The 24,710-nt window shown below is 32.5% G+C and overlaps 1 protein-coding gene across 7 annotated transcripts in view; it reads left to right on the top strand.

Annotated features, from left to right (window-relative positions):
• LOC110467402 (voltage-dependent calcium channel type A subunit alpha-1-like) overlaps window positions 1-24,710 on the top strand; it is a 274,929-nt gene that overhangs the window by 232,010 nt on the left and 18,209 nt on the right. For 4 of the 7 annotated variants that reach the window (XM_021524541.1, XM_021524542.1, XM_021524540.1 and 1 more), the window contains 14 exons: window positions 722-818; window positions 1,320-1,480; window positions 1,946-2,089; window positions 2,559-2,760; window positions 3,394-3,555; window positions 5,545-5,703; window positions 11,951-12,034; window positions 14,090-14,137; window positions 21,017-21,139; window positions 21,387-21,452; window positions 21,983-22,074; window positions 22,395-22,545; window positions 23,317-23,444; window positions 24,158-24,360. In XM_021524541.1, the coding sequence (XP_021380216.1) occupies window positions 722-818; window positions 1,320-1,480; window positions 1,946-2,089; window positions 2,559-2,760; window positions 3,394-3,555; window positions 5,545-5,703; window positions 11,951-12,034; window positions 14,090-14,137; window positions 21,017-21,139; window positions 21,387-21,452; window positions 21,983-22,074; window positions 22,395-22,545; window positions 23,317-23,444; window positions 24,158-24,360 (1,820 nt within the window). Of the gene's footprint in view, window positions 1-721; window positions 819-1,319; window positions 1,481-1,945; window positions 2,090-2,558; window positions 2,761-3,393; window positions 3,556-4,367; window positions 4,476-5,544; window positions 5,704-11,950; window positions 12,035-14,089; window positions 14,138-21,016; window positions 21,140-21,386; window positions 21,453-21,982; window positions 22,075-22,394; window positions 22,546-23,316; window positions 23,445-24,157; window positions 24,361-24,710 lie in introns of all 7 variants that reach the window. The other 3 variants (XM_021524546.1, XM_021524543.1, XM_021524547.1) reach the window with 2 other exon arrangements.

The raw sequence follows: 24,710 nt of genomic DNA, 5'->3' as shown, positions 1-24,710 counted from the left end.
TGCAGACAGTCATGCACATTTATCAAGTTTTCCGTTTTTCTCAGCAACTAGTATCTCTTTCTTGCCTTTCTCTTTTAACAAGTACAACATTCCCAGAACTTTCACAACCTGTTATCATAAATATCCATTCATCTCTTGATATTTATAATCATTCTTTCACATATTTTGTCTTTAAGTTTGTATGCTACCTTACATTATAAACATGTGATTTGTGTAAGAATTATCTCCCTGACTTATTGTTAAATAAACCTAAACCTAAAAGATCAGAATTTTCGATGCTTGCATTGTTGTGAAATTCACAAATTTTTCTTAAATAAATCATTTTCATATTTGCAAAAAAATATTTTTTATGCAACTTCGGGCGGAAATCTTTTAGAAAGGAGGCGGTTGTAATTGTCATATGTATAGAAATGCTTACTTTAGATAGGTGCTTTCTTACTTTGTATTTTTAGTGGTTATTGTACATGTAAGTGTAAGGTAGCACGTTATCCTCAATAGAACTCTTAGGAAAGAAATTGCATGGAAAGTAAGGTAGATATACCCTTAAATGAGTATCCCCCTTAGCACACCTACTTTGGTCCTACACTAAGTATTAAATTCTTTTTACCCACCTGTTTAGACCTCATTGCTTTGTGTGTCTTCCCTTGCTTGCACAGTTCTACGCCGACAATTTTTTTTCTAATGATCGGTTTGACGAGCGTAATTTTATATCTGTTCACAGTGATGGTGCGAGTAAAAACCTTAATACCATCAAATCTCTGAGGGTGCTCCGAGTGCTTCGTCCTCTCAAAACTATCAACAGGGTTCCGAAGCTGAAGGTAAGTATTGAACACTCAGGATTCTCTTGTTCCCATAGCAACTAGAAAACTAGTTTGGGCGAGTGGTTTCTGCCAAGAAACATGTCTGACTGGCGAGTAACATTTTACAATAATTTTGTTTCAAATCTTGATTTACATCGGACAGTCCTTCTTATTAGTATGTATCATTCATTTGACTATTTGAATGTAACGCATGTACCGCTCTGCGTATTACACATGGCATTCAACATGCACTCGTATTTCAGTAGATTTGAACATTAAGAAAAATTTTGTTTCCAGTTCCCAATAGATGTGTATGAAACAAGCTCTAACATGTTTCAATCATGTCAAATTGAAAAGGAAGAACTTTGTCATATCATACTTAAATTACACATTTTCAATATTTAGAATTCATCTGATCGTGTTATTACACTGCATAATAACAGCCTTAGTTTTTAATAAAAAAAAAATGTATCTAAGCTTTGCTATGGATGTAATGAATATGTTTTTATATCCTTTCAGGCCGTGTTCGACTGCGTGGTGAATTCCTTGAAGAACGTGTCAAACATTCTTATCGTGTACATGCTATTCCAGTTCATCTTTGCCGTCATAGCAGTTCAGTTGTTCAAGGGAAAATTCTTCTTCTGTACCGACGAGTCTAAGGAAACTAAAAAAGAATGCCAGTATGTGTCACAATATACCAAAAGTATAATGGCCCGCTACCAAAGAATTAATCCTTTCAAATATGTTGTTAATGTTTTGTTCCTCAAATGATTGTGGGAAATTGAAAATAATGTTTTCCCAAACCTTTGTAGATGTTTTTCAGTGTCAGTGTTTTTGGATCCTGTATACCGGCACCTATATCCCATTACTACATTTGTCTATTGCTTTGAATGCAATTTGGTCGCATATAGAAAATTTTAATAACTTTCATTCAATCGAAACAAAGTTATGTTACATTTTTTTAACTGGTCAAAACTATTTTTATATGATCTTGTACGTCCAAGAGTGATCATAAATATTTTGTATGAAAATTGTTTCGAAATATTTTCGATTTTTTTTTATATTTGTGACATATCTTCTTCAATAAGATTAGTGTTTGAGTAAACTTGAATTTAATCCTTCACTTTTTTTCTAAAACTCTTCAGAGGTCAATACTTCTCTTATGAGGAAGGTGCTGATTCACCCGTAGTCAAAGATCGGGAGTGGCGACGCCAAGACTTCCACTATGACAACATAGTGTTTGCGATGTTGACGCTATTCACCGTTACTACAGGGGAAGGCTGGCCCGAGTAAGTGCAAGCATGTGTTCTACGATCTAATGATCAGAACAAAGATAGCATAAATATTATCCCGTAAATAGCATGCATTTAAAAAAAAATCAATTAGCATCTGTAAATAATAATAGATTGACTACAATGTAAAAGAAAAAGAAAAGAAATAACATGATACATTTACACAAAAAGGCTTTCAATAGGAAAAAACAAAACATAATTGTCATTCACTGTCCATTTTTTTTTGCTTCCTAACCAAAAGTCACAGTTAATTTAAGCTACTTCCATTTTGCGGTTTCCGAAGAACGACGCCTTCTGCAAGGACGATGGTCAATAGTGAATTTACGTTACGTTGATCTTGCTTTAAAAAAAAATAAAAAAAAATAAAGTGCTTAAGGTCTGAAGGCCGAAATATTGTGACAGTTAATGACAATGGTGTAATCTATTGATCAACTGTTTAAAAAAAATGCTGTTTACTATCTACCAGTGTGCTAAAGAACTCAATGGACTCGACAGTTGAGGACAGAGGGCCAAAGCCTGGCTACCGTATGGAGATGGCCATCTTCTATGTGTTTTTCTTCGTTGTCTTTCCATTCTTCTTTGTGAACATATTTGTGGCCTTAATCATCATTACATTCCAAGAGCAGGGAGAAAGTGACCTCGGAGACCAGGACCTGGACAAAAATCAGGTGATTCTCTTGTTTACTTTTAACCCTATGTTAGCATCTTTTTTTATCCCAGAATTAAAATGATATAAATATTACCGAAAACAGAATCATGTTATTTCATGCTCTTGGTATCATCAACAAACACTGAATTAAAAAGTGTGTTTGTAATTTACTAAATACATTGGGCTCTGTCACACTTAATTGTATTCCTATCAGCCTCAGTTTCAATGTTTTGTACTTTCATCTTAAAATGGCATCAAATTGTATTGTATTATCATTCTTGAAAGTAAAATCCCTCTGAACAAATTTCAAAATAAAATGTTGCCAACTTCATTGCTTATATTTCATTAAATAATTTCATATATAATTTCAATTCTTTAATTTCAACATTTAGGGGAAAATTGTTTATTGTAGTAATTCTGGGTTTTTTTTTGCTTTTGAATGCAACTGGAATCGATTGATTTACAATTAGATCAAATTTGTTTGACATTTTGATGTTTGATAGAAAATTTGTAGTCAGAAGACAAAAATATAATTGGTTTCATTATGAGCAAGAATTCCCGTTTAGACAGGTCAGTGATATGCATGCTGTTTAACATTGTGTCAATTTCACAAATGTACTTCGGACAATGATACCATTTTTTTTCATTTCAGAAACAATGCATAGACTACGCAATTAATGCGCGCCCAACCAGTCGCTATATGCCTCAGAAGGGGACGGCCAAATATCGAGTCTGGCGCCTGGTCGTCTCCCAAAAATTTGAATATTTTGTCATGACACTTATCACACTAAATACAATAGTTCTGATGATGAAGGTAAGCATATACATTTTCTTTGTGTTGTTATATGTGTCCTATGCAATATTCATTAAGTGAGATAATAGCATAATTTATCTGTAAAAAGGTCTGGATGGTACTTCCATTTCGTTATGTATTTCACATTGCAATTATCAGTATTGTTTATTTAAATGTACCATATAAATATTTATTAAAAGAAATGTAATCACTTCTAGGTTTACATCTTAATTTTATCATTACATTGTTTCATGAAAACGTTCGATTTGCTTTATTTAATTTTGTAATTTTCCTTTATCAAATTAAATGGGGGTTATTATGTATCTTGAAATTGCAGAATGACAATGTGAATAATTCATAATATCAAAATATCTTGCTTGAAAATTGTTTCATCCAAATGCAGCAAATAGACTAAATAATATTTCAATCCCATTTTGAGAACTGAGACATTTCGATGAACCAATAAGCTGAGTGTAGGCATTTAAGTTTTGGCCTTTTTAACACTGTTTTATTATTTTACAATATTTTCCTCTCAGAACATAAATTATGGTTGAAAGTGGTTATGTATTTTTCAAAAAGAACAGACGGAAAATACTTAGAAATATAAATTTATAACAAAACTCACAATCTTAGTAATACAGTTTTGTAATAGAATCAGATTGGAATAATGAAGAATTTGTAACTGTTTAAGGGGAAATATTTTGGCACCAATGAAAACATTCACCACCTTCAGTATTTTACCAAGAATGAAAGGTTATATTTTATATTCTGTTGCCATGACAACGTTTTATTTTGTTGTTACTTTGACGACATCTTCTCTCCTTGCCATCCAGTATTTTCAGCAGCCAGAAGACTACAAGATGATCTTGAAATACCTAAATAGTGGTTTTACAGTAATGTTCACCATAGAATGTACTCTCAAGCTTATAGGGTTTGGCAGGGTAAGCTAGCAAAGTTATAGGTCATGGGGTTTTCATTTATTTTGTGTACTTTTCATATCCATCACCAACTTGTATCAAGGGTTTGTTTGAAAATTCATTTAAGCATTAAAATATGTTTCCATTATCAATTTGAAATTTAAATTACTATTTTGGTTCGTTTATTTTTTGGATACTTTTGTTTTCTTGATTTAAGTAATCAAGTGTGTTGCTACTAACGGTTTTTAAGCATACGTTTTTTAAATGTTTGAAGATAGGAATGATAAACACACGTTTGTGTATGAAAAGGAATGAATTTTCATTGCCCTGGTATGAATAGAAATGTAGATGTCACTGAATCTTTGGATCTGGGTATTTCTAGTGTATGATACTCATTCACCAAGTAACTATACACCATTGTCATGGAAACAAATTCAGAATGTGGAGCTATGATCTTTAATTACTTCAGCATTTATACTTACATAAAAAATATTACAAAGTGTGCAGGTGCATTATTTAGTAAAGGGAAAGAAATGTGTCAATGCAATTTTTTATGCAAGTATATATTTATTCATGCCATTGTGCCTAACAATCGTATACAAATTTCTGTTGCCATGACGTTGGTTGCTAGGTGATATGGAGACTTGGGCCTGCCTTGTTGCACGACATTAGATCTTACAAAAACGTAGCACAACTTATTGCATTGTCCAAATACATACCTAATACTGAATGATGACTCATAAAGGGAGATGACTCTAGTCTATCCATTTAATCTGATAAGGATATATGTATGTACGTAGTATTTCTTATTGAAGTTGTCTCCCTTTAAATTTCTGTTTGAAATCAGCACACTAATAATGATTTTGATCTTAATACCAATATCTTCCATCTTTTATAACTTATTGAAGATATGTGATTCCTCCTTAAAGTTGAATTCAAACCTGCAAGGAAATAAACAAAATGGTAAATCAGTTTTGGAGACGAAAAAAACCTCCCACGTGCAGATTCAAATCGAGCTGATTTCAGATAGAACGATGTGTGATATGGAAAGAGGTTTAATCTTTGCTTGTTTTCTAAACTGCTTGATTTTCAGTTCACTAACCAAAGCCAATTTGATGGTACACAGGGAAACGATGTTGATTTAACAGCGGCTTCAACTCAATACGAAAGGGTTCTAATATCAATAAATATCGTATTCACGGTTCTTTTCACCGTCGAGTGTGTCCTCAAGATACTAGCGTTTGGAGTAAAGGTTTGCGGAAACAGTCTGTAAAAGTCGTCAACCTCCTTTGTTTTTCAGTCGTTAATTTTGTGGATTAAACTTAATTACTATGTCACCGACATACACCCTTATCCACAAAACCTGGGTATTCTGTTTTCAAAGCCGTGGTATTTTCCATTTTTGCAGTTGTAAAAGTGCAACATTTGTGTGCTAAGTAACAAGAACAGAAAGGTTTTCACTCAATCACATCAATTAAACAACAATGAAATCATCGCTTATAAAACAGACTACCCGGGACTATTATCCACCTATGGGTGTTGTCCCAGTGCGATTTTGTGCTGTGCCGCCGAGCGGATATGCCTTCATCTTTAATTTACACGTCAGCCGTCAGTGTCATATATATATTACGTCACCAACTCACAGCCACATTCATTTCTGTTCATATATATTTAAGCTCTAATTTGATTGGTCACTCAGTGGTTGTTCGGTAATCAATATCGTGTTTTTCAGTTGATTAATATGAGGAAATTGTATAGAAACTGGATATTCATCCTCCATTATAGTATGTGCATGCATCTATTTAACATAACTTTTGCATTTATCCTCATGTGCTATGGTTGGTAGTGAGCTTATGATGAAGTTGTTAAGCTGATGTCAGTTATATATTTTTAGAGTGATAATTTTTTTCTTCAAATGTTAAATATAGGAAAGAATGAATGGAAAATAAAGAAACATTCAACAGTTAATGTGTCGTGTAAAGATAAGTGCCAAAGAAATATTGACACTAATGAAAAACAATTATATACATTTAGCGCTCTATCTTATTTACAAGTTAGCTCTAAGGCGTTTTATAAATCACGTATAATACTATTGTATTGTATATATCGTTTAATGGTCTAGGGATAATCACATGCTTATTAAGATTATGCTATTAATATAGTTGTGTTTGCTTCTCGGTGAATGGATGTTGCTTTCTGCTTCAGTTGCCATGTCCTTGTGTCCATGTGTTCCGCAGTATTATAAATAATTGTGTATCCATAAAAGTTATCAAAGAAAATTCATGCATTTCAGATATAACTTTTAATTCGTACTAATTTACAGATGATGTCGTAATATATCTGATATTTATTTCTTAAACTGTATATAATTTCCATATCATGTCCGGTTTACTTAGTCGGTGCCATAAATGAAGCGATTATTTTAAACGATATATCATATTTTATTGTATTTAATTTCTGTATAACAGTGAGTAATGCAATACAACGACTAGTGCAAACGAATTCATGATATACAGATAAACAAAGATATAGGTGTACGCACAAAGATATTTTTTTAAGAATAATATCGTTCTTTATCACGTTGTTTTAAATCTATAGAAACATCATTGCAGTAAAACAAGATTTTTGGAAAAATATATAGTATCCATCTGTATTCGATTGTACAGCTTGTTACAAGTTGCATATTGAAACTGTTAAGTAATGTTTCCAGAATATCTTATTTTTTTATTTATTTTTGTCTTCATAACATATACCGGTATTAGTTAATGTTTTAATAAACATAAAACTGATCTTGTATCACTTCAAAAGAAAATGTTACGGCACAAGAATTCCCTCCACTGCCATACATGGAGTGCGATGTTTCATTAAAATGTATTTCACACCCACTGCTTATCTCTATCAACTTCGTCACAAAAAGAAGACAAAAAGCTGCAGGTTACATTCCGACACTTGCAGCATATGCTCTTGTTTCTTTAATTTGATTTCCATTCAGTATTTGAGCTTTTAAAAGCTTACTGGGAAATATATAAACAACCGAAGCTATTAAAAAGAATTGCCCTTCTCACACTTGTGTGATATAGTGTTTTTTTTAGCAAATATGCTGCATGGAATATACTTACTGACCAATGCACAAACAACCATCAGCAGCCTAAACTGTTAGCGAATCTTGTTAGTCTGGACAAGTTGTGTTTCTGAAACACCAAACAAATTATTTGTGAAAGAAAGGTAATTAATAGTTTTTTTAATTCATGGTTTCTGAATGGCATATTACATTTCTTCTGAAGAAAACCAAAAGAAAAATTGATAATTGTATTTGACATGTAAATGATAAGAGAGTTCAATTCTTTTTACTATTTTCATAAATGATGTAAATGTTGAATTCAGTTTTATCAGAAAAAAAGGCCTTTAGTATATTCCCTGTAATACTTATAATCTTCTCAAATATGATTTTTGCAAAAATGAAATATTCACGAAAACAAAATTGCCAGCATTCAAGAATCCAGATTAACGACGTTCCACTTTGCATGAATATGAAATAGCGTACTTATTTTGATGGAAATCTTTGTTTACTTTTTTCTCTCGATACATAGTCATGTACGTCTTTAAACAAACGAGTTGAAGAGTACGAAGTTAAGAAAAGAGTTAGCAATGAGCAAAACGTTCCAGGGATATCTGCGTTACAGGTGTTTACTGAAACAACTCTAGTAATTTGAAAAAAAGGAACGACAATTGAGGGTTAAGTGCTAATAAGAAAAAAACTGAGATTTTACTTAGCAGCTGTAACATTCTACAAACGTTTTCCTGAACTTTGTAACGAAGTAATGGAAACATGTTATATTTATTATTTATTATATTATTATATTTATTATAATTTTTGAGGAAAGATTATGTCAGAAAACTGCTGTTTCGTCTGTTTGGCAATACTCCATCAACAGTTTTATAATTATTTTTAAAGAAATATCATACTTTTTCATTCCCCTCCATAACTCTTTTTCCTCAAAGCTCACTTACTAGCACCGTCTTTTTTCTGTGACAGATTTTTCGGATTAAAAATGTAATTTGAGTTTAAATACTGTATATTTCTGAGTATTTCTTTATGTATTTTCATAGGAAGTAAAAATGTAAAAATTGTATCCTTCAAAAACAAAGGAATTTAATTACAGTATAAAGATTTTTTTATTCGGCAACGTTTTCATTTGTTGAAATACATGTATTTGACGTGGTCTACCCATGAAATGTCGTTGGTCGTTTTGATAAAGAATAAGCCACACTATGGACACTTTCAAATATAAAGTGATATATCTTGAAATTTCGTTATGTTTAAATGCTACATGTTCAATTACAAATTGCATTTCGGAATTTTCTACTTGGAATTGTAAATGTAAAGGGTTTTGGGCCTTCCAATGCTTTGGTTTATGTTAATAAGTCAGTAGTAGCCATTACCTGTATACCTGTATAAGCTGATAGCTGTAATGTTTCTGATGATGGACAGAAAGAAACCTCGAGCATAAGGCCTACGTTTACATACGCTCTGTTTCATGGTTTAGTCCTGTTAAACACAGACCAAACTTCAGTTTCGAGAACTTCTTGTTGAGTATGTATTACGATACATTATACTTACAAATATCTACGCAAATATTGTTTTGGCTGTGCAGAATAATAGGTTAACCAAAATGACTAACTTTTCGAAAGATATACATGCAAGTTAAGAAAATGCCGATATAATTAGCCAAACTCCTTGTCGAGTTACTGTGGAGTATTCTATTTTTCGGGTGGAATCGATTTCAGTTGATATATTGGTTCCTCTGATCTACATGCCGAACGAAATAATCTAAATATTTATTACAGAACTTTTTGGTTTACTAGTACGTGTATTTTAAAAAAATATCATAAACGAGATATTTGAGACCCACGAAACCTAAAGAATTCACAGTATTTTAAGAAATGAAATAAACTTCTACATATTTTTCATTTTTGTTAATTGATTAAATAACTACTGAATTGTATTGTAGTGATGTTAAATGCATGAACGACACGTAATTTGGGATAGCATATTTGCACAATCGTGTGTTTATTTCCTATTGTTTGCGTCAATCTGTGATCCTGTACATATCGCCACACCCATTTTGAATGATATCGGCAACATGTTCATATTGACTCGCATTACAGTTATCTTTTGTTTCCAAATCACTGTTTTATTATAAAGAGAGTATATATATGTTATATATATATTTGCACCAGATGTTATAAAGATGAAGGCATATCCGCTCCAGTTACCCCCCTTGTTTTCGCTTGCGTGTGGCTGATTATATTCAGTGACAATTATTTACCAAACGTTACATTTTATTATATCATGCGCTACCTTCCCTCTCAAAATGTCCTTAGTTACCCTTATTTTAGTCAACCATCTTATTTTGTACGTTTCAAGAAATTTTAATTTATATGGACTCCATATACAGCCATCCTTATATTATTCTCTTGACTGTGTACACATATGTATATTATTAACAATTTGAGCATGCCACTTTGTTTTATAATAACGTGATGTGCCCCATCAGGTTGGCTGCTGTAGTGTTTCCTTTGCTTTGTGTTTCATCAGAGGTCGTTACGAATACCAGGGATGCTTTCCATTATGATGGTGGTTCGGAAGTATCACTACAATAAGTAAAAAATGAATGATCTTCTGATTGGAAATAGCTACATTTCCGTAAATGTATTCACGACCTTCAGGTATTTTCTCGTGGTACAAACTGCGTTATGTTCACGTAATCGTTTCAGTATATGTTATACAATTGCTACGTTTAAGGGAAGGCAGTTTCTTTGTCAACAGATTAAAAAGAGGCTTTTAAAACGTTCTATGACAGTTTCTTGGTATTTAAAAAAAATGATGAAAAAGATGGCTTTCAAAATGTTGAAATATACAATACTTATAACTTTGCATGTAAGCGTAACATGGTTTTTGATGGAGAATGCTTCGAAGATGAAGCCAATTTAAATTTTTCTTACAAATACTCAGTGTTTCAAAATTCATCTACTGCCTTTCCCGTATCTCGTATTACTTTCACTGATATATCTGGGAGTATGAGGGATATCAGGTGTTTGATATTTATGGCTATTTTCACAGCTTTCCCTCTAGTTGTTGTCACTGATGAATTGTGTTAACTTCAAATATTGTTTCCAGGTCAACATCACAAAAGGGAGGTTGTATGGTGATTAATATTGTAAGGGTGAAAAATGATTTAAAGTGGATTTAAACCGATTTGATCTAAATTTCAGTTCCGTTTTCCAATTTAACGTTTAAAGGGAACTATTTGGGAAAGATGATTATTTTCAGGGAGAGAAAAAGAGAGAAAGAGAAAGAGGAGAGCTTTATAAGTATGGGTAGAAATGATATTGCATGTCGTGTTAAGTACTTGCGCATGGTCGAACACAAATATATATGTAATTAGTCCATGGTATTTATAGCATATATACACACATATATATATATATTGTAATCTTGCAGGATATTGATACATAAATTACCTTATGTATTCATCCGGTAGCTAGTACACCCTGTAATGGTTTCATATGAAGTCAAATAAAGTCTGTTTCAGTGATATATTATTAACATATACTCTCAAATTGCTTAAATATTGGTCTACATATTGAGGACATATTTTTAATAGCAATAATTGCAAACCAAATCTCGGTAGACTGGCACATTGCACAAGAATATGAACGTTATTTCGCTGTATTCAACATCTCACAAATGATAGAAGAAACAAGTTTACGGTAAATATGTTTCATGAATTGTGTTTAGTGAAATGACCAGGACCCTTCATGAACAAACATCTAGCTTTGACCAATTAGTTGTACGCTAACTAAAATCTTGACTTGCCCTACGTGTTCCTCCATATCTTCTCACCTTTTGTGATGCTGACTTGACCGACAATTTGTATTTCATTTTACAGTTGTTTTATATGTAGAATTATATTGAAACATACATTTAAATTGTTTTAATTTGCAATAAATGTACATTTTGGAAACATTATAGAAGTATTAGTCAAGCTCTAACAGACATAGCATAGCCATGCTTTAGTTTTTACTAATACAAGCTGTTTGAGTAATGCTTCATTGCTACATTTTACAGAACTTAACATACTTGTAATCCTTCTCGCTGTAAATACGATACTAATATATCAATTTCAATTTCAAAATATGTATTTTATACCACAATTTACGGTAATTATAAAAAAAAAATCATTAATATTAAATTTCTGACTAATTTAAACATGCAATTTCAATGTAACGTGTACAAAATCAAGTATATAATATTCAATTTAGTCATATTGACACAATATCATGCATATTCTTGTATCACTTTCTCTGGTAACGGAACAAAATGTGGAATGTCAATGTTTGGTTTGTTTTATTTATCAGTAATGGTTGAAACCTGTTATCCTTTCCGCCTGTAAACTTACTAATTTATTTTATTATTTTAATTTCAAATTATACAGAACTACTTCCGCGATCCCTGGAATGTATTCGACTTTGTGACGGTCATAGGAAGTATCATTGACGTGCTTGTCAGTGAATTTGGGGTAAGTATCTTGAACGTCAGTATTTGTCAATGTAGTAGAAATGATCGAGAACCACTTTATTGGGAAATGTATTTCTTCTATATAGCATAAACTTCAAGCATATAATTTACTTAAATGAAAGATCCGTTCTGAAAGAAAGATATTGATTTCCTTTCAAATGAAAACTAAATTTTGTGTTATCGAATTAAAACCACCTGTCGTTCAATGATTGTATGTCTAAAACAACTTGGAAATGTGTAGAACCAAGTTTAATCTAGATTTATTTCGGAAGAAAAGGTCACTTAAATCATTGTTGATAATTATTTAGACAATAAATTATGCTAATATCAAACCTACCTGCGTATGAAATACGCAGTTATTGTATTTTTGTAATCTACAGAGTTATTTAGAAATAACCATGTTTCTTAATTGTAGTATTACTTTCAGGAATCGTATCTGATTGTTGAATTATCTGGTACATGTTATGCATACTGTGTCCTTTTTAAAACATAGGATAAGTTTCTTCAAAAGTATATCATGATGTTTTTGTATGTTCATCAGGAATTTTTAGTGTGCATAAAAAACCTATTAATTGTATGACAGAAACGACTTGTATATTTGTGCTGCTTATGCTATTTGTATATGGGTATCACTAGCACGGTGGAGGCATTGTATTACAGACACTCTGTCATTATCATCTACAGACTTCTTAAATATGTATGCTAGTAATCGTAGGAGTTCACATAGAGATGCATTAATCTTTGTCTGATTTGCTGGGTGATATTCTTGAAGCTTTGGGTATTATCTCTTTATTATTGGTGCATTTTACATGCTATTGTCCCTATTTTTCTACTAACTACTAATGTCTACTTACGGAATATAGTCTCTACCGTGCAGACTGTGAAACATTGATTTTTTAACAGCAGTTGACACAGTAATAAAATAAGATGTCAAAACCCACAACTGATAAGCTAGATAAACCAATTAAAGAAAAGAAATTCAAGTGAAAAGAAAATGCATTCTGAGGATTTATATACCTGATAAGTAGTCGTATAAACAAAGTAGATATTTCTTTAACATGCAACTTTATAGATATATACTTAAATGAACATATATAGTGCAAAAAGAAATGAGAAAAAATGAAGAATATTGAAAACATGTCCAGTGTTTATTTGTGAACCAGGGTAATCAGGTGCTATTTTCTGAGTTGGAGGCGATAAACACCGAGGTTAGTAAAGCACATGTAAATACCCGTTAGTAGAAACCTGTTTGTAATCGTGATAATTTATTATAAAAAACGCACTTTCTATCAAAGGTAACGGATCGACAACGAATAACATTAAATGTTCAAATCGAAATAAATAAAGTTTCAATATTTGTATTCTTCAGAGAATGTTAACTGTTAATATTAAATAATCTTATGATTTTCCACTTGTAACATCATTACAAAATAATGTTGCTATGCTTATTTCAAGAAACACACGGATTTTTGTAAAAATCACAAAATAAGCTTTGAGCATAGTCTAAGCTTTGTACTGAACACAGAATGTGTGTTGGTTAGCAGTGGTTTTAAATAGTGCTTTGCCGTTCTGTATTTGAGGTGGTAGACCCAAAGGTTTGTAAGCACACGACCCAGTAATAATCATCGGTCTTGTAGACAAAAAGCACCTGTTTGTAACATCATGTGGTAATTTAAATAAAAGCACGTGTCATCCAAAATTTAGTGATACTTTAGCCCCAAATCACCTCTGACCAATATATGCAATTGTTGTAGTCTAAAAGCACAAATTGTTAAATATTTACTAGAAAAATGACCATAAACGCACCTAGAATCGACAGTTAGCGGTACTGTACCTTATAAACGGTATTTTACCATTAAAAGCACATGTGATCAACAGTTAGCAGCATTTTACAATTAAGCACTTGTGTGTCAACGTTTAGAGGTAGTATACTATAAAATGCACTTGTTGTTAGGTTATTTACGGTAATAACATAAACAGGTTTGTGTTATTTGATTACCGTAAAATAAAAGATTAGACGCCTACTTTAATGGCTTTCTGTTGTTCTGACTTGGAGACGATAATGGCGCAGTTTAGCGCACCAACTCCGGGCTCTGAAAATGAGGTTTGTTTCCAAGTACTACAAATATTAACTCTGTGTAGATCTGGCACCGTGTAACTACCGCAAACCACGTGGAAGCTTTCATCCAGTTTTCACAATTTTTAAAGATTATATTGTCATTTTTTTAATTTAAAGAATTATCTACTTTAGAAGATTATATATTTATATATTAACTATGTGGTGCTTACGCTTATACGTATTTTTTTCTTGTAAATTTGATCTTTGTAAAGTTATTAAAATACAATCACTTTTTTTTTAAATATTTTATTTAAATCAACGTCAAATATTTCACTGAATGAAAGTTTTTCATTCAAATTGCACTCTAGAACCAATATGTATTAATTCACATTTTCTTCTCAGCAAGATTGTAAGATAAAAGATTGTTATCTGCATCTTTCTATTGTATTATCAATATCCAAAAATGCCTATTATATGTGAGAATATATATATATATAAAGATAAACATTTGCCATTAATCCAACATTGGGATGGATGGAAGCTACTCACTGTTCTAGATCCGTAGATGACTATGGAATGAATATTTTTGTTATGTACAGATCCTGTAATTCGCCCAATTGGCAATTTATTACAACCTGTCTGGAAATGGTTTAAAGCGCCTGAATTCAAGCATATTGAATTCAATTAAGCGTGAAGCTTTTATTGTTAGTGTACATGCAATTTAGACGGATTCCAAATAAATATTCGACTTTCTCGTATTCAAATTTGACCTCGAGTCATTTTATGAATTTCTTTGTCTGAAGAACTGTTTGGTAATCAAGACATCTTTAACGGGTTTTGCTGTCCCATTTTTTTGTTTCTTTTCAAGTTATCTATTGCGGTTATCAATTGTACCTTATAGCCTTCACGTCCAAATGAAACTATCGAAATGTTATATATGTATAGTGCTTAAGTGTGATTTTTAATTTGTATTGTATGTGAAAGGTTCTTAAGTGATGTTTGAAAGTTTTGAAGGTAGTAAGCAAGAGAAATTGGAACCACAAAGACCGACTGATTTTCATTATGTTTTTCTAACTTAGATGATTTGTCAATTTGGAAAGGAAAACAAGCTTTGGCGAGTTTTTCTTTTGAATTATGAAAAATAACACATGCAATATATATAAAGACGACAAACAACGATCAAGATATGTGGAATGCCTGTCTACGTACCACAGATTTTACTCTCGAGGGATCGGCATCGTTGTTACAAATCGGTTCGGTTGAGCAGGAATCTGAGGTTTTTCTAATTTTAATAAATTCGCAAAATTTCACATACACAAAATTATGGACTGATTTATTTGATACATTCTGATTTTAAATAATTATGAGTATTGGTAAAACCAACGTCTTGTTAGGTTTATGCATCGTGCTTTACACTACATCGCGGGTAAATGTTCGACAATGTATGCCAATCGTCAAACCACCACCTCATTAGGTCATAAATGTAACCAATTGAAGCGACGGAAGGTGTAAATCAGTTAACGTTTAACCAACACCTATGCTGTTTAAAGAGTGCCCTGGCAATTGCCAAGCAGGACAAATTATGGTAGAAATAATATTATTGAATAGTTCATAATTCACATAACCAGACTGAAATGAAGCAAAAGAAATAGAAATTGCGTAGATCGTTTCGTTTATCATTTAGAACCGGTTGGTCATTTTCAATAATAATACTTTTGAATAAGGCTAAAAAAAAGCGATGATTCATCAGAAAAACCTGACAAAGAAGAACCCATTTATTTGTATAGTAGTTAGAGTAAGATTATGTGGGGGAAAAAACTCCCGATTAGTAGTTTGTGAACTTTGGGTAAATATTCAGGTTATTAATTTCTCACGCCAATTTTTTTTTTTTTTTTTTTTTTTTTTTTTTATAACTTTTTGTCAGCAACGAAACGCAGATATTTCAAATTGAAATTTTAATTAGAATATGTGTGTTGTTGCCCACACAAAATCATAAAATGATGGGAGTTTAAAACCTGTATTATTTAGAACTGAATGTAACAAGACTATACACAATTATTATCAATATTTTAACGGAATCCGTCTAAGTTTCGAGGAAAAGTTTTCTCATATCCTTTAGAATTCAAGGCGAACCATTTCGAACAGGATAAACTGTTGGAAAAGCCCCGTTATTGTAAAACTATTATAATAATAATAAACATTACATACCTTGTATTTGTTTTAGCACAAAGTGCTACAAAGGTATTCAATCCAATATTTGAGAAAACAAATGAAAATGCTAATCCAGTGTTCTGAATAGTCAAACAAATCTTGAAACACAAACTGTAGGGCTAACCAAACCATATTGGGCTTTTTGCAGGATTTTTTATTTCAATAAATGCCAAAATTGACTCAACATGCATTACTTTTTGCCTTTCAATCTGAATGTATAAAGTCACATTTTTCCTTCATACACCGTCACTTTGGTTTGTGCTCTCTAGTGCAATCTGCATGGGTATTGACAAGTTCTACTTTGATTAGGAACTGACAACTTAGTTTATTATTTTGTTTTATTTATTTGATCTAATCTATACATAGACTTTAGAAATGTTCAAAACGTATTTCAATGAATCTGTTTGTCAACAAAATCTACTAGCTGTCTGAATTAAAAGGAATGAAGAATCCTAAATTCCACAGTAGCACTGTGAAGCATGAACATGTATTATACGATCAGATTTTATGGCTTTTCTTGAGATGTCAGGTAAATTGTTTGCGTCAGTTTTGGCAAAGCAGAGAAAAAAAGAGGAAAAAAAGAAGTAAAAAGCATGTTAAGCAGATAACTCACACATAATAACTTTTGTAGCAGGAATATGACACTTTTGTGGATCTCCACTTTTGTATTTTGACATTTCTATTTATGAAAAGAAAATTGATCATAATTTCATTTGGATGGTTTGCTAGAGGAACAAAAATGTACGGGGATTTCCCGGTTCAATTTGTTGATGATCTATGTACAGTTAGGAGACTAGCACTGTTTAGCATAATGCTTCACCCATCCTGCTTTCGCTGTCCTAATTTCATCCATTTTCACATTTAACTATAGTTCCACACATTATTTGAGTTGTATGAATGTCCCTCGGCAGTTATCAACACTCACTTTTTCATTTTGATAATTCCTGCTTCTTACACTTAGTCTCAGCATGCCATAGACAGTTGAAATATCCACATACTTAGCTTGTAGATCTTTTAAAGCGTGGTTGTGATTTTGGGAGGAGCGGAAGGGCTAACATGTTCATTCCATCATGTTATATAATGTTGTGAAGTGCATATAGACAGAAACAAATTCTATCTATAATTCTATTTAGATCATCAGGAAATAATGCGAGATTGATAGCCTTATTACCGTTGCTACTAGCATGCTAGAATAAAGGTTTCAAACAAAATGTTTCAATGTCGATATGAGCAGTCCGATGCTACGTGCTTTACTGCGATAATCTGTGTTTAAATACAGAATGTGATTTAACTAAGAGTATGCGTTCTTAATATATCTATAGTAATAGAACAAATATGCCAAATGTGTATTAACATGAATTAAGCTGGAAAAAAACCTCTTACAGAAGTCTGCACCAGTGAGGACGAATTTCCGTTGAGTTGCCAAACGTCATACGGTGTCCATGCACTGTACTATCGCGCCACACATTTCCGTAAACGCGTAGCACTGTGAATGAATCTTCACTTTGTAGTTTCACACACAAATAGATCTTATCACAATGTTACCATACCTTAGCTGAAGAGAAAAAGAGAATGATAGTTGTATGGTGATATAAAAAGATCACAACTGATTCCTCTATAGAATTGTTGTAACATGATGAGGTATTTGCCTAAAACCTACCTTTTCCCAAAACCGCATGTCACTGTTTCCTAGGCTTTCTATGTGACTTAACCGATTATCTATTTTCTTCGGCATGGTAAATTCAATATTGAAGCAGGCTACTTGTCTTTTCCACACACCTAGAAAACCAGTTTGCCTTGTTAGAAACTAGGTCATTTTTCCTGGAACTGTTGTTTGAATTTTTCCCTTCATACTTATAGTTATGTATTTTTAATGTTTGAATTTTACACTATTTTGTTATTTTTCGTAATAACAAATGTAATCGGTTAATAGATCTAACGATAGCTCTTCACAGCATCATTGCAATTTATCGTAATTTCAAACCAATGTATGTGTATATGCAGCAAGAAAGTTTTGGTAGACTACACAAACAGGTTACCAGTGCCAACTGATAGTGTACATATATCCATCCAATGGGTTCTGTTGTAGGGTCCTTAGCATTCTTGCTGTTTATACAACGATATTTCAATTAAACTGTTTTGATAGATCATAATAATTTTCATTTATTTACTGACAATTAGTAATGCAACCAAATATTATCACCTCATTTTCATACTTGCTGCATAAACGTTTTGATTATTAGGAAATCTTAACAAATTAATGGCGTATCATCAAGGCTTTGCTCTTGTTACTGACTCATCACAAAACATTGACCAAGTTTTATCATCCATTCGTAGAAAACTTAGCATTGAAGAAAATATAAAGAATTGGTTTGAACAAAATAGCTTACAAAAGTGTAAAATGGAACTGAGTATTTGGATAAAATTTGTAATGGTTTTGTATTGCAGTCTTCCTTTAGAAAAAAAATTCAAAGTCTCATTTGTCTTAACATGTGTTTATTATGTGTTGATGTTATGTCTGGTATTCATTGTTGAAAGCAAACTAGCGGCGACCCTTACAGACATCCGTTAGTTCTCATTGTTATGGACAGGAATAAACACTGGAAACTCGAAAATAACCCATTTCTTTAAAGAGTGATTCAAATTAATCGTGTTGTGGAAAAATGAAATACGACACATTGTATTGTGGTATCAATTACATTCAAACGAACTGAAAAGGGTTAAGTTATATTACTTATTGGCGAGCAAAAAGAGTATTAGTTATCTGATCAAATCTGGAAAGAGTTGTCCAGTTTTTACACCTATTTTCATTATTCATGTGAATATGCTCTGTGCAAATGTATCCCTCGCTCTGCTGTGCAGATGATGATGTATAAAATGGAAAGGTCATTGTCAATACACCATTAAAACCATAAGATCAATCAATCGATTTCACTATTACAAGATCAAAGTGTATTGAAATGACATTTGAGGACATTGAACTGTAATTCACGTTAATTGAATAATGAACTTTAAGAGTAATCAGTTTGCATCTATCAATATACGATATAATTCCATTTCGAATACATTAATTGAATAAACAATCTTCGCCATACATCATCTTAGACACAGTGAACATACCTTGACATGCGTTTATAGTGCCAAAGTCAGTTTCAATCTGCATTGCTACTCATGTAAACCTGAAACTGTAAATACAATGTCTATGTATTGTTACATATTTCCTGCTGTTTCCTCTTAATTCCACATATCCTTTTCATATACTTTCTCGCTTTTGCTTACTTCCTCTTTCTGTTTCCTTACCCTGTTCTTACCAGACATGGTGTTTGATACAATCTAAACTTATACCCGCGTCGAACTTTGCAAGTACGCGATCGCAACCGCGTCATTTGCGATGAAAAGACCAACTCGAAAGTATTTTAGTAATGACATTACTTATAGACCATAACTTCAGGTGAACGTTCTACCATGTAGTGCCATTCAAGACTTGCAATTTTGTACCTCCATTTGAACAATTGGTTAATGGTCGAATGCTAAGAAATACCATTCTTTTTGTTATAGCCCAATTAACACATTTGTAATAACGTCATAAAAATATTGCACCAGTATTATATTTCTCACTTTCCTGTTTCAATTTTTCATTATTCTATATATGTCACGAGCAATTAACCTGCACATACAATATCATCGTTAAGGTCTTTTCCACTCCCTACTCTGACTTTATTCCTTCCCGCTTATCACTGGCCTATCCAGCTGCTGCAACATCTACCCTAGGTACTGGTCTCTCACAACTGTTCATTCTGATAGATCTGTATTTAGTCGATCTAATTTCATAAATGTCATTTACTGATCAGCACACAAGTGGATATACTGGGTGTTAACATCGATTGAAATATATTTGCATCATCACCGCCGCGCCAACTAAGCGAGATTATATACTCCTAACGTTCAGTCTTAATGTGCAATTTTATGATGGGGGTGATTTGTTTTGCCGTGAGAACAAAAACAAATATATCTTTCGATCCTCTTATGAAGAATTAGATGATGTGTTGAATTGATTTTAATGTGATGATGCAAACATTATTCATGAAATACTATAATAATTCAGTTATTCAGTTACTGATCATGCGCATAGTCCGTTGATATAGGTTTTTTTTTAATCTGGAGAAAGTATACAGTAGAACTTTGTTAAAAGTTCATATGATTAGATGATTGATTTTAGAATGTAATTTTGTCGGAGTTATATGAACAAAGAAGAATTGCATTAACAGCTTTCACATGTGAGGTGTCATCTTTGATTCCATTCAAGGTAACGATGTTGAATGATTTACAGACTTCCTATCACCGCCATTTATCATGCTATGCATTAATGCTCTTAGATTTGTCTGTACATTCATGTAGATATTCTGTGTTAATAAGCTCTTAGATATGTATGAGGCTTTGGTAATGCATTAGTCACTGCTTTGTTCAAAACCGACATGGCAACAATTAGCATTTTGTTCATAATCGCTATGGTGTCCAAAGACTCGTTTTTTTTTTAAATTAGTAAAATTACGTTAAAATAGTTGTTGTATTTGGAGGATGTTTTTACAACATTAAGTCAGTCGGTTTTGAATGCATCACGTGGCTGATGACGTAGAAATATCAGCATCATTGGAAGGGTTCTGAAAAAATATAGTACAATTTATAAAGACTGGTTGTTTGTTTTTATTCTAGGAGTCGTACGTAGGATTCAACGTGGGAGTGTTTCGACTGTTCCGAGCGGCTCGATTGATCAAGTTATTGAGACAGGGATATACAATACGTCTGCTCTTGTGGACTTTCCTTCAGTCCTTCAAGGTAAATCCTATTCACATTCCAGTAAATTAACGGATGTGCTTGTTTTGTTTGAATAGTTAGCAGTATTGGTGTGTCGATCAATTTTATTATACTGTTTTTTAAATAAGGTAAACCTGCTTTTGTCTGTATTGCAATGATGCATGATAAAATGATTGACACTTCATGTTTAAATTCATGTGGGTGTGTTTTTTTTTTTATAAAATAGAGAGGAATTATGAATAATGTAACACATTTATTTTTATTCTAGGCGTTGCCTTATGTGTGTCTACTGATCCTGATGCTGTTCTTCATCTATGCCATTATTGGAATGCAGGTAAGTAATGACCAATGATTTTTAAACTACGAAATAGTGGCCGAAAGTGTCGCCAAAAAAAAGATGGCATCCACTTGAAACGCCACAAGATGACGTCACGATGCAGTTTCATGAATTGTAGTTTTCGGAGTCATCCGTGATAGCAATTTTGCCGACAGGATTTTACATGTAGTAATTACAGTATTATAAAGACGTACATGTACAACTGTGTGAAGTTTTCACCATCGTGTTTCCGTTCATTTAGTATGTGAACTATTTTTTTTAAAACAAAACCCCAATCTAGACGTGCGGTTGTTTACTTAATCCTGTTACGCTGATAAATGTAACGTCAACATAACACTCTTAATCATTTTCAGGACAAAGAATGTCGTTCTGTTTCATCGTAAAACATGTACATATTTTCAGCTTTATAATCGGTCATGTTTAGGTCACTTATTACAATGTACCTAATCACCTTCCTTAAGATAATTACTTAAAATTAGAACATTCATTTTAGAAGACACAATGAAATTATCCTTTCACTATTTCAGGTTTTTGGGAACATCAAATTAGACTCCAAAACATCTATAACAAGACATAACAACTTCCGTAATTTTGCTCAAGGCCTCATGCTATTGTTCAGGTAAGTTGTGATTTTTACAGTTCCTTTGACAGTTCTGGAAATAAATCTTCATCGATCAATTCTTAACATGCAATACACGCTTTTGAAGTTATTCAATGTACAATTCAACATTGAATTGTTTTGAAAAATATAATGTGAAACATTCAAGAGTGTATGTATATATTTGTTAAAGTAAAATACCATATTGTCAATACTTGCGGCCAAAATTGAAACTCGAAGCTATGGGTTAGTTGAGTGTAGCAAGACATCGTGCGTACGATATGTGCGACCTTGCTGCATTTTCAAAGAATTATACAAACGCCTGTGGAATTTATTTTCAGATGTGCCACTGGGGAAAGTTGGCAGCAGATAATGCTGTCGTGTTTGAGTGGTCAAACATGTGATCCCGAGTCCGGCAGTAAAAAGAAGACGTGTGGCCTGGACTTCGCATACATCTACTTCGTGTCATTCATTTTCTTTTGTTCATTTCTAGTGAGTAAAATCATTTAACTAAATCGTTTAATTTAACCATATTTTGTTTTTCGCGATTTGTCTTTTAATTAGATATTTGCGAGGAGTCTTTTCCCGGCAGGTTTATGAACATCATTTGAGTCTCAATAAATATTTACAACACACACAAAAAATATGCATATGAAATGGAGTATTTGTTTGTTTTGCGAGTTAGGAAGAAAAAATGTGTCTTGCAAAAATACAATATATAAAATACTGGTATATGTTTATGGTATTTTGAATTAAACCATTCAGTATAATACGGTTTTAAAAGTATAATTCATTTAGCCATTTCAAACCTACAAAGTTTCTAGTTTAATTGTGACTTTTAAATATAAAACCAATAGGAGGATTCAGTTTTTGAAATTTGTCAATGGTGTAACTCTCTAACAACGTGCTTCATAACGTTAACGGGTATATTTAGACTTTTCATTCGTTTGTGATTTATGCCTGATCAATTGTAATAAGCTCGTTTAAGAATCCTTGTTTTCCCTCTGCATATAACAATGCTAACCTAGTAAGTTTATAGGTGACAGTCAAATGTTCAGCATTAGTTTAATTGCCCCTCCATCATCTCACCATTAATCAGATCGATTCAAAATGGATCTAAATGGTTTTGATAAACTGTCATTGTTCATATTTTGTAGTGTTTACTGACCATGTTCATTTCAAATACTGTTCAATCGATTGCATCCTTCTTGAAAGTTAGTTGCTTTCAATGTTCGTTGCACGCTATCCTATCTTTGTTTGTAGATGTTAAACTTGTTTGTGGCCGTCATCATGGACAATTTTGACTACCTAACTAGGGACAGCTCCATATTGGGGCCACATCATTTAGACGAGTACTCCCGGGTGTGGGCTGACTACGATCCGGCAGCTACGTACGTATGCCTGTCACGTGGCACGTCGTTTATCTGTTTCTTGATGATTCACAAAATGGACAACCGAATTGTTTGCATGTACTTTTCTCTCAGTCGAAATCAGTTTTTATTTGTCAAACATTGCCTGGGATATTAATACCTTTGCACAAACAAACAAAATAAAAAATAAAAACAAACGAATTCAACCATGAAATACAAAACCATTGCAACGTTTTTTGTTTATATATATATATAAAAAGAGGTTTTACCTCAAAAAGCAGCAGATTATTTTCAAAAGATAAACATAAAGTATTTATGCACCCATGCATAGTGCTTATTATGCCTTAATGTTACTGCATAGGTGAAACAATTGTATGCATTTGGGGTTCGAGTATTATTGAAAGAGTTTATTACGAGGTTTACCTCATATTCCATGTTTTTGTCTTTACCACGTTTATCAACCAAAACGAGATTGAAGTGAAAACGCCAAGAACTGGAACCGGAGATCACATCATGTAACAAGGAAAAATTAACATCTTCTACATAAGCGATTATGCCACAAATGACAAAAATACGAAAAATACATGTATGTATACGAGTCTGATATGATTTCCATTGGGCATATGTGTCAGATTCCCATATATGGTATAATGAAAATCATATTAGAATCTTATTCCCTTTCATATGTGGCATAATTGGTAGTGCATCTATCCATGTTTCGTTTGTTTTAACAGAGGTAGAATACACTATACGGACATGTATGAGATGTTGAAGAACATGGAACCGCCGGTCGGGTTCGGTAAAAAATGTCCAAACAAGTTTGCGTATCGGAAATTGATACGAATGAACATGCCAGTTGCCCAGGACGGAAAGGTCAACTTCACGACGACCCTTTTTGCCCTTATAAGGGAATCTCTTGGGATAAAAATGGCACCAGGTAAAAAGGGAATAAAGTACCTAACGCATAGCCAAATTATTAGAAATAAATAGAAACGATTAGTTTTATATAATGAAGGTAAAAAACCCGGTAGTAAATGTTTGATTTTGTGATAAACTAAATTTTTACCACTGCACGTTTCAAAGGTCCTGCAAATTCAACACGTTGCTTATTCTCGAAATTATCTTTTTATATCATAATTATAAAGGACTACACATTTTACATGGCCTGTTTAATAGTATTGTTTATTTTTGTTTAATAATTATCAAAATACGTTATTTTGTAAAAATTGCACAGGCAAATTCGAAAAATGAGAAAACTACTCATACAGAAAGTGATGGGGGGGGGGG

Source organism: Mizuhopecten yessoensis, unplaced genomic scaffold (assembly GCF_002113885.1).
Source record: "Mizuhopecten yessoensis strain PY_sf001 unplaced genomic scaffold, ASM211388v2 scaffold11173, whole genome shotgun sequence".
Lineage (NCBI taxonomy): Eukaryota > Metazoa > Mollusca > Bivalvia > Pectinida > Pectinidae > Mizuhopecten > Mizuhopecten yessoensis.
This window is presented reverse-complemented; position numbering and strand designations above follow the sequence as displayed.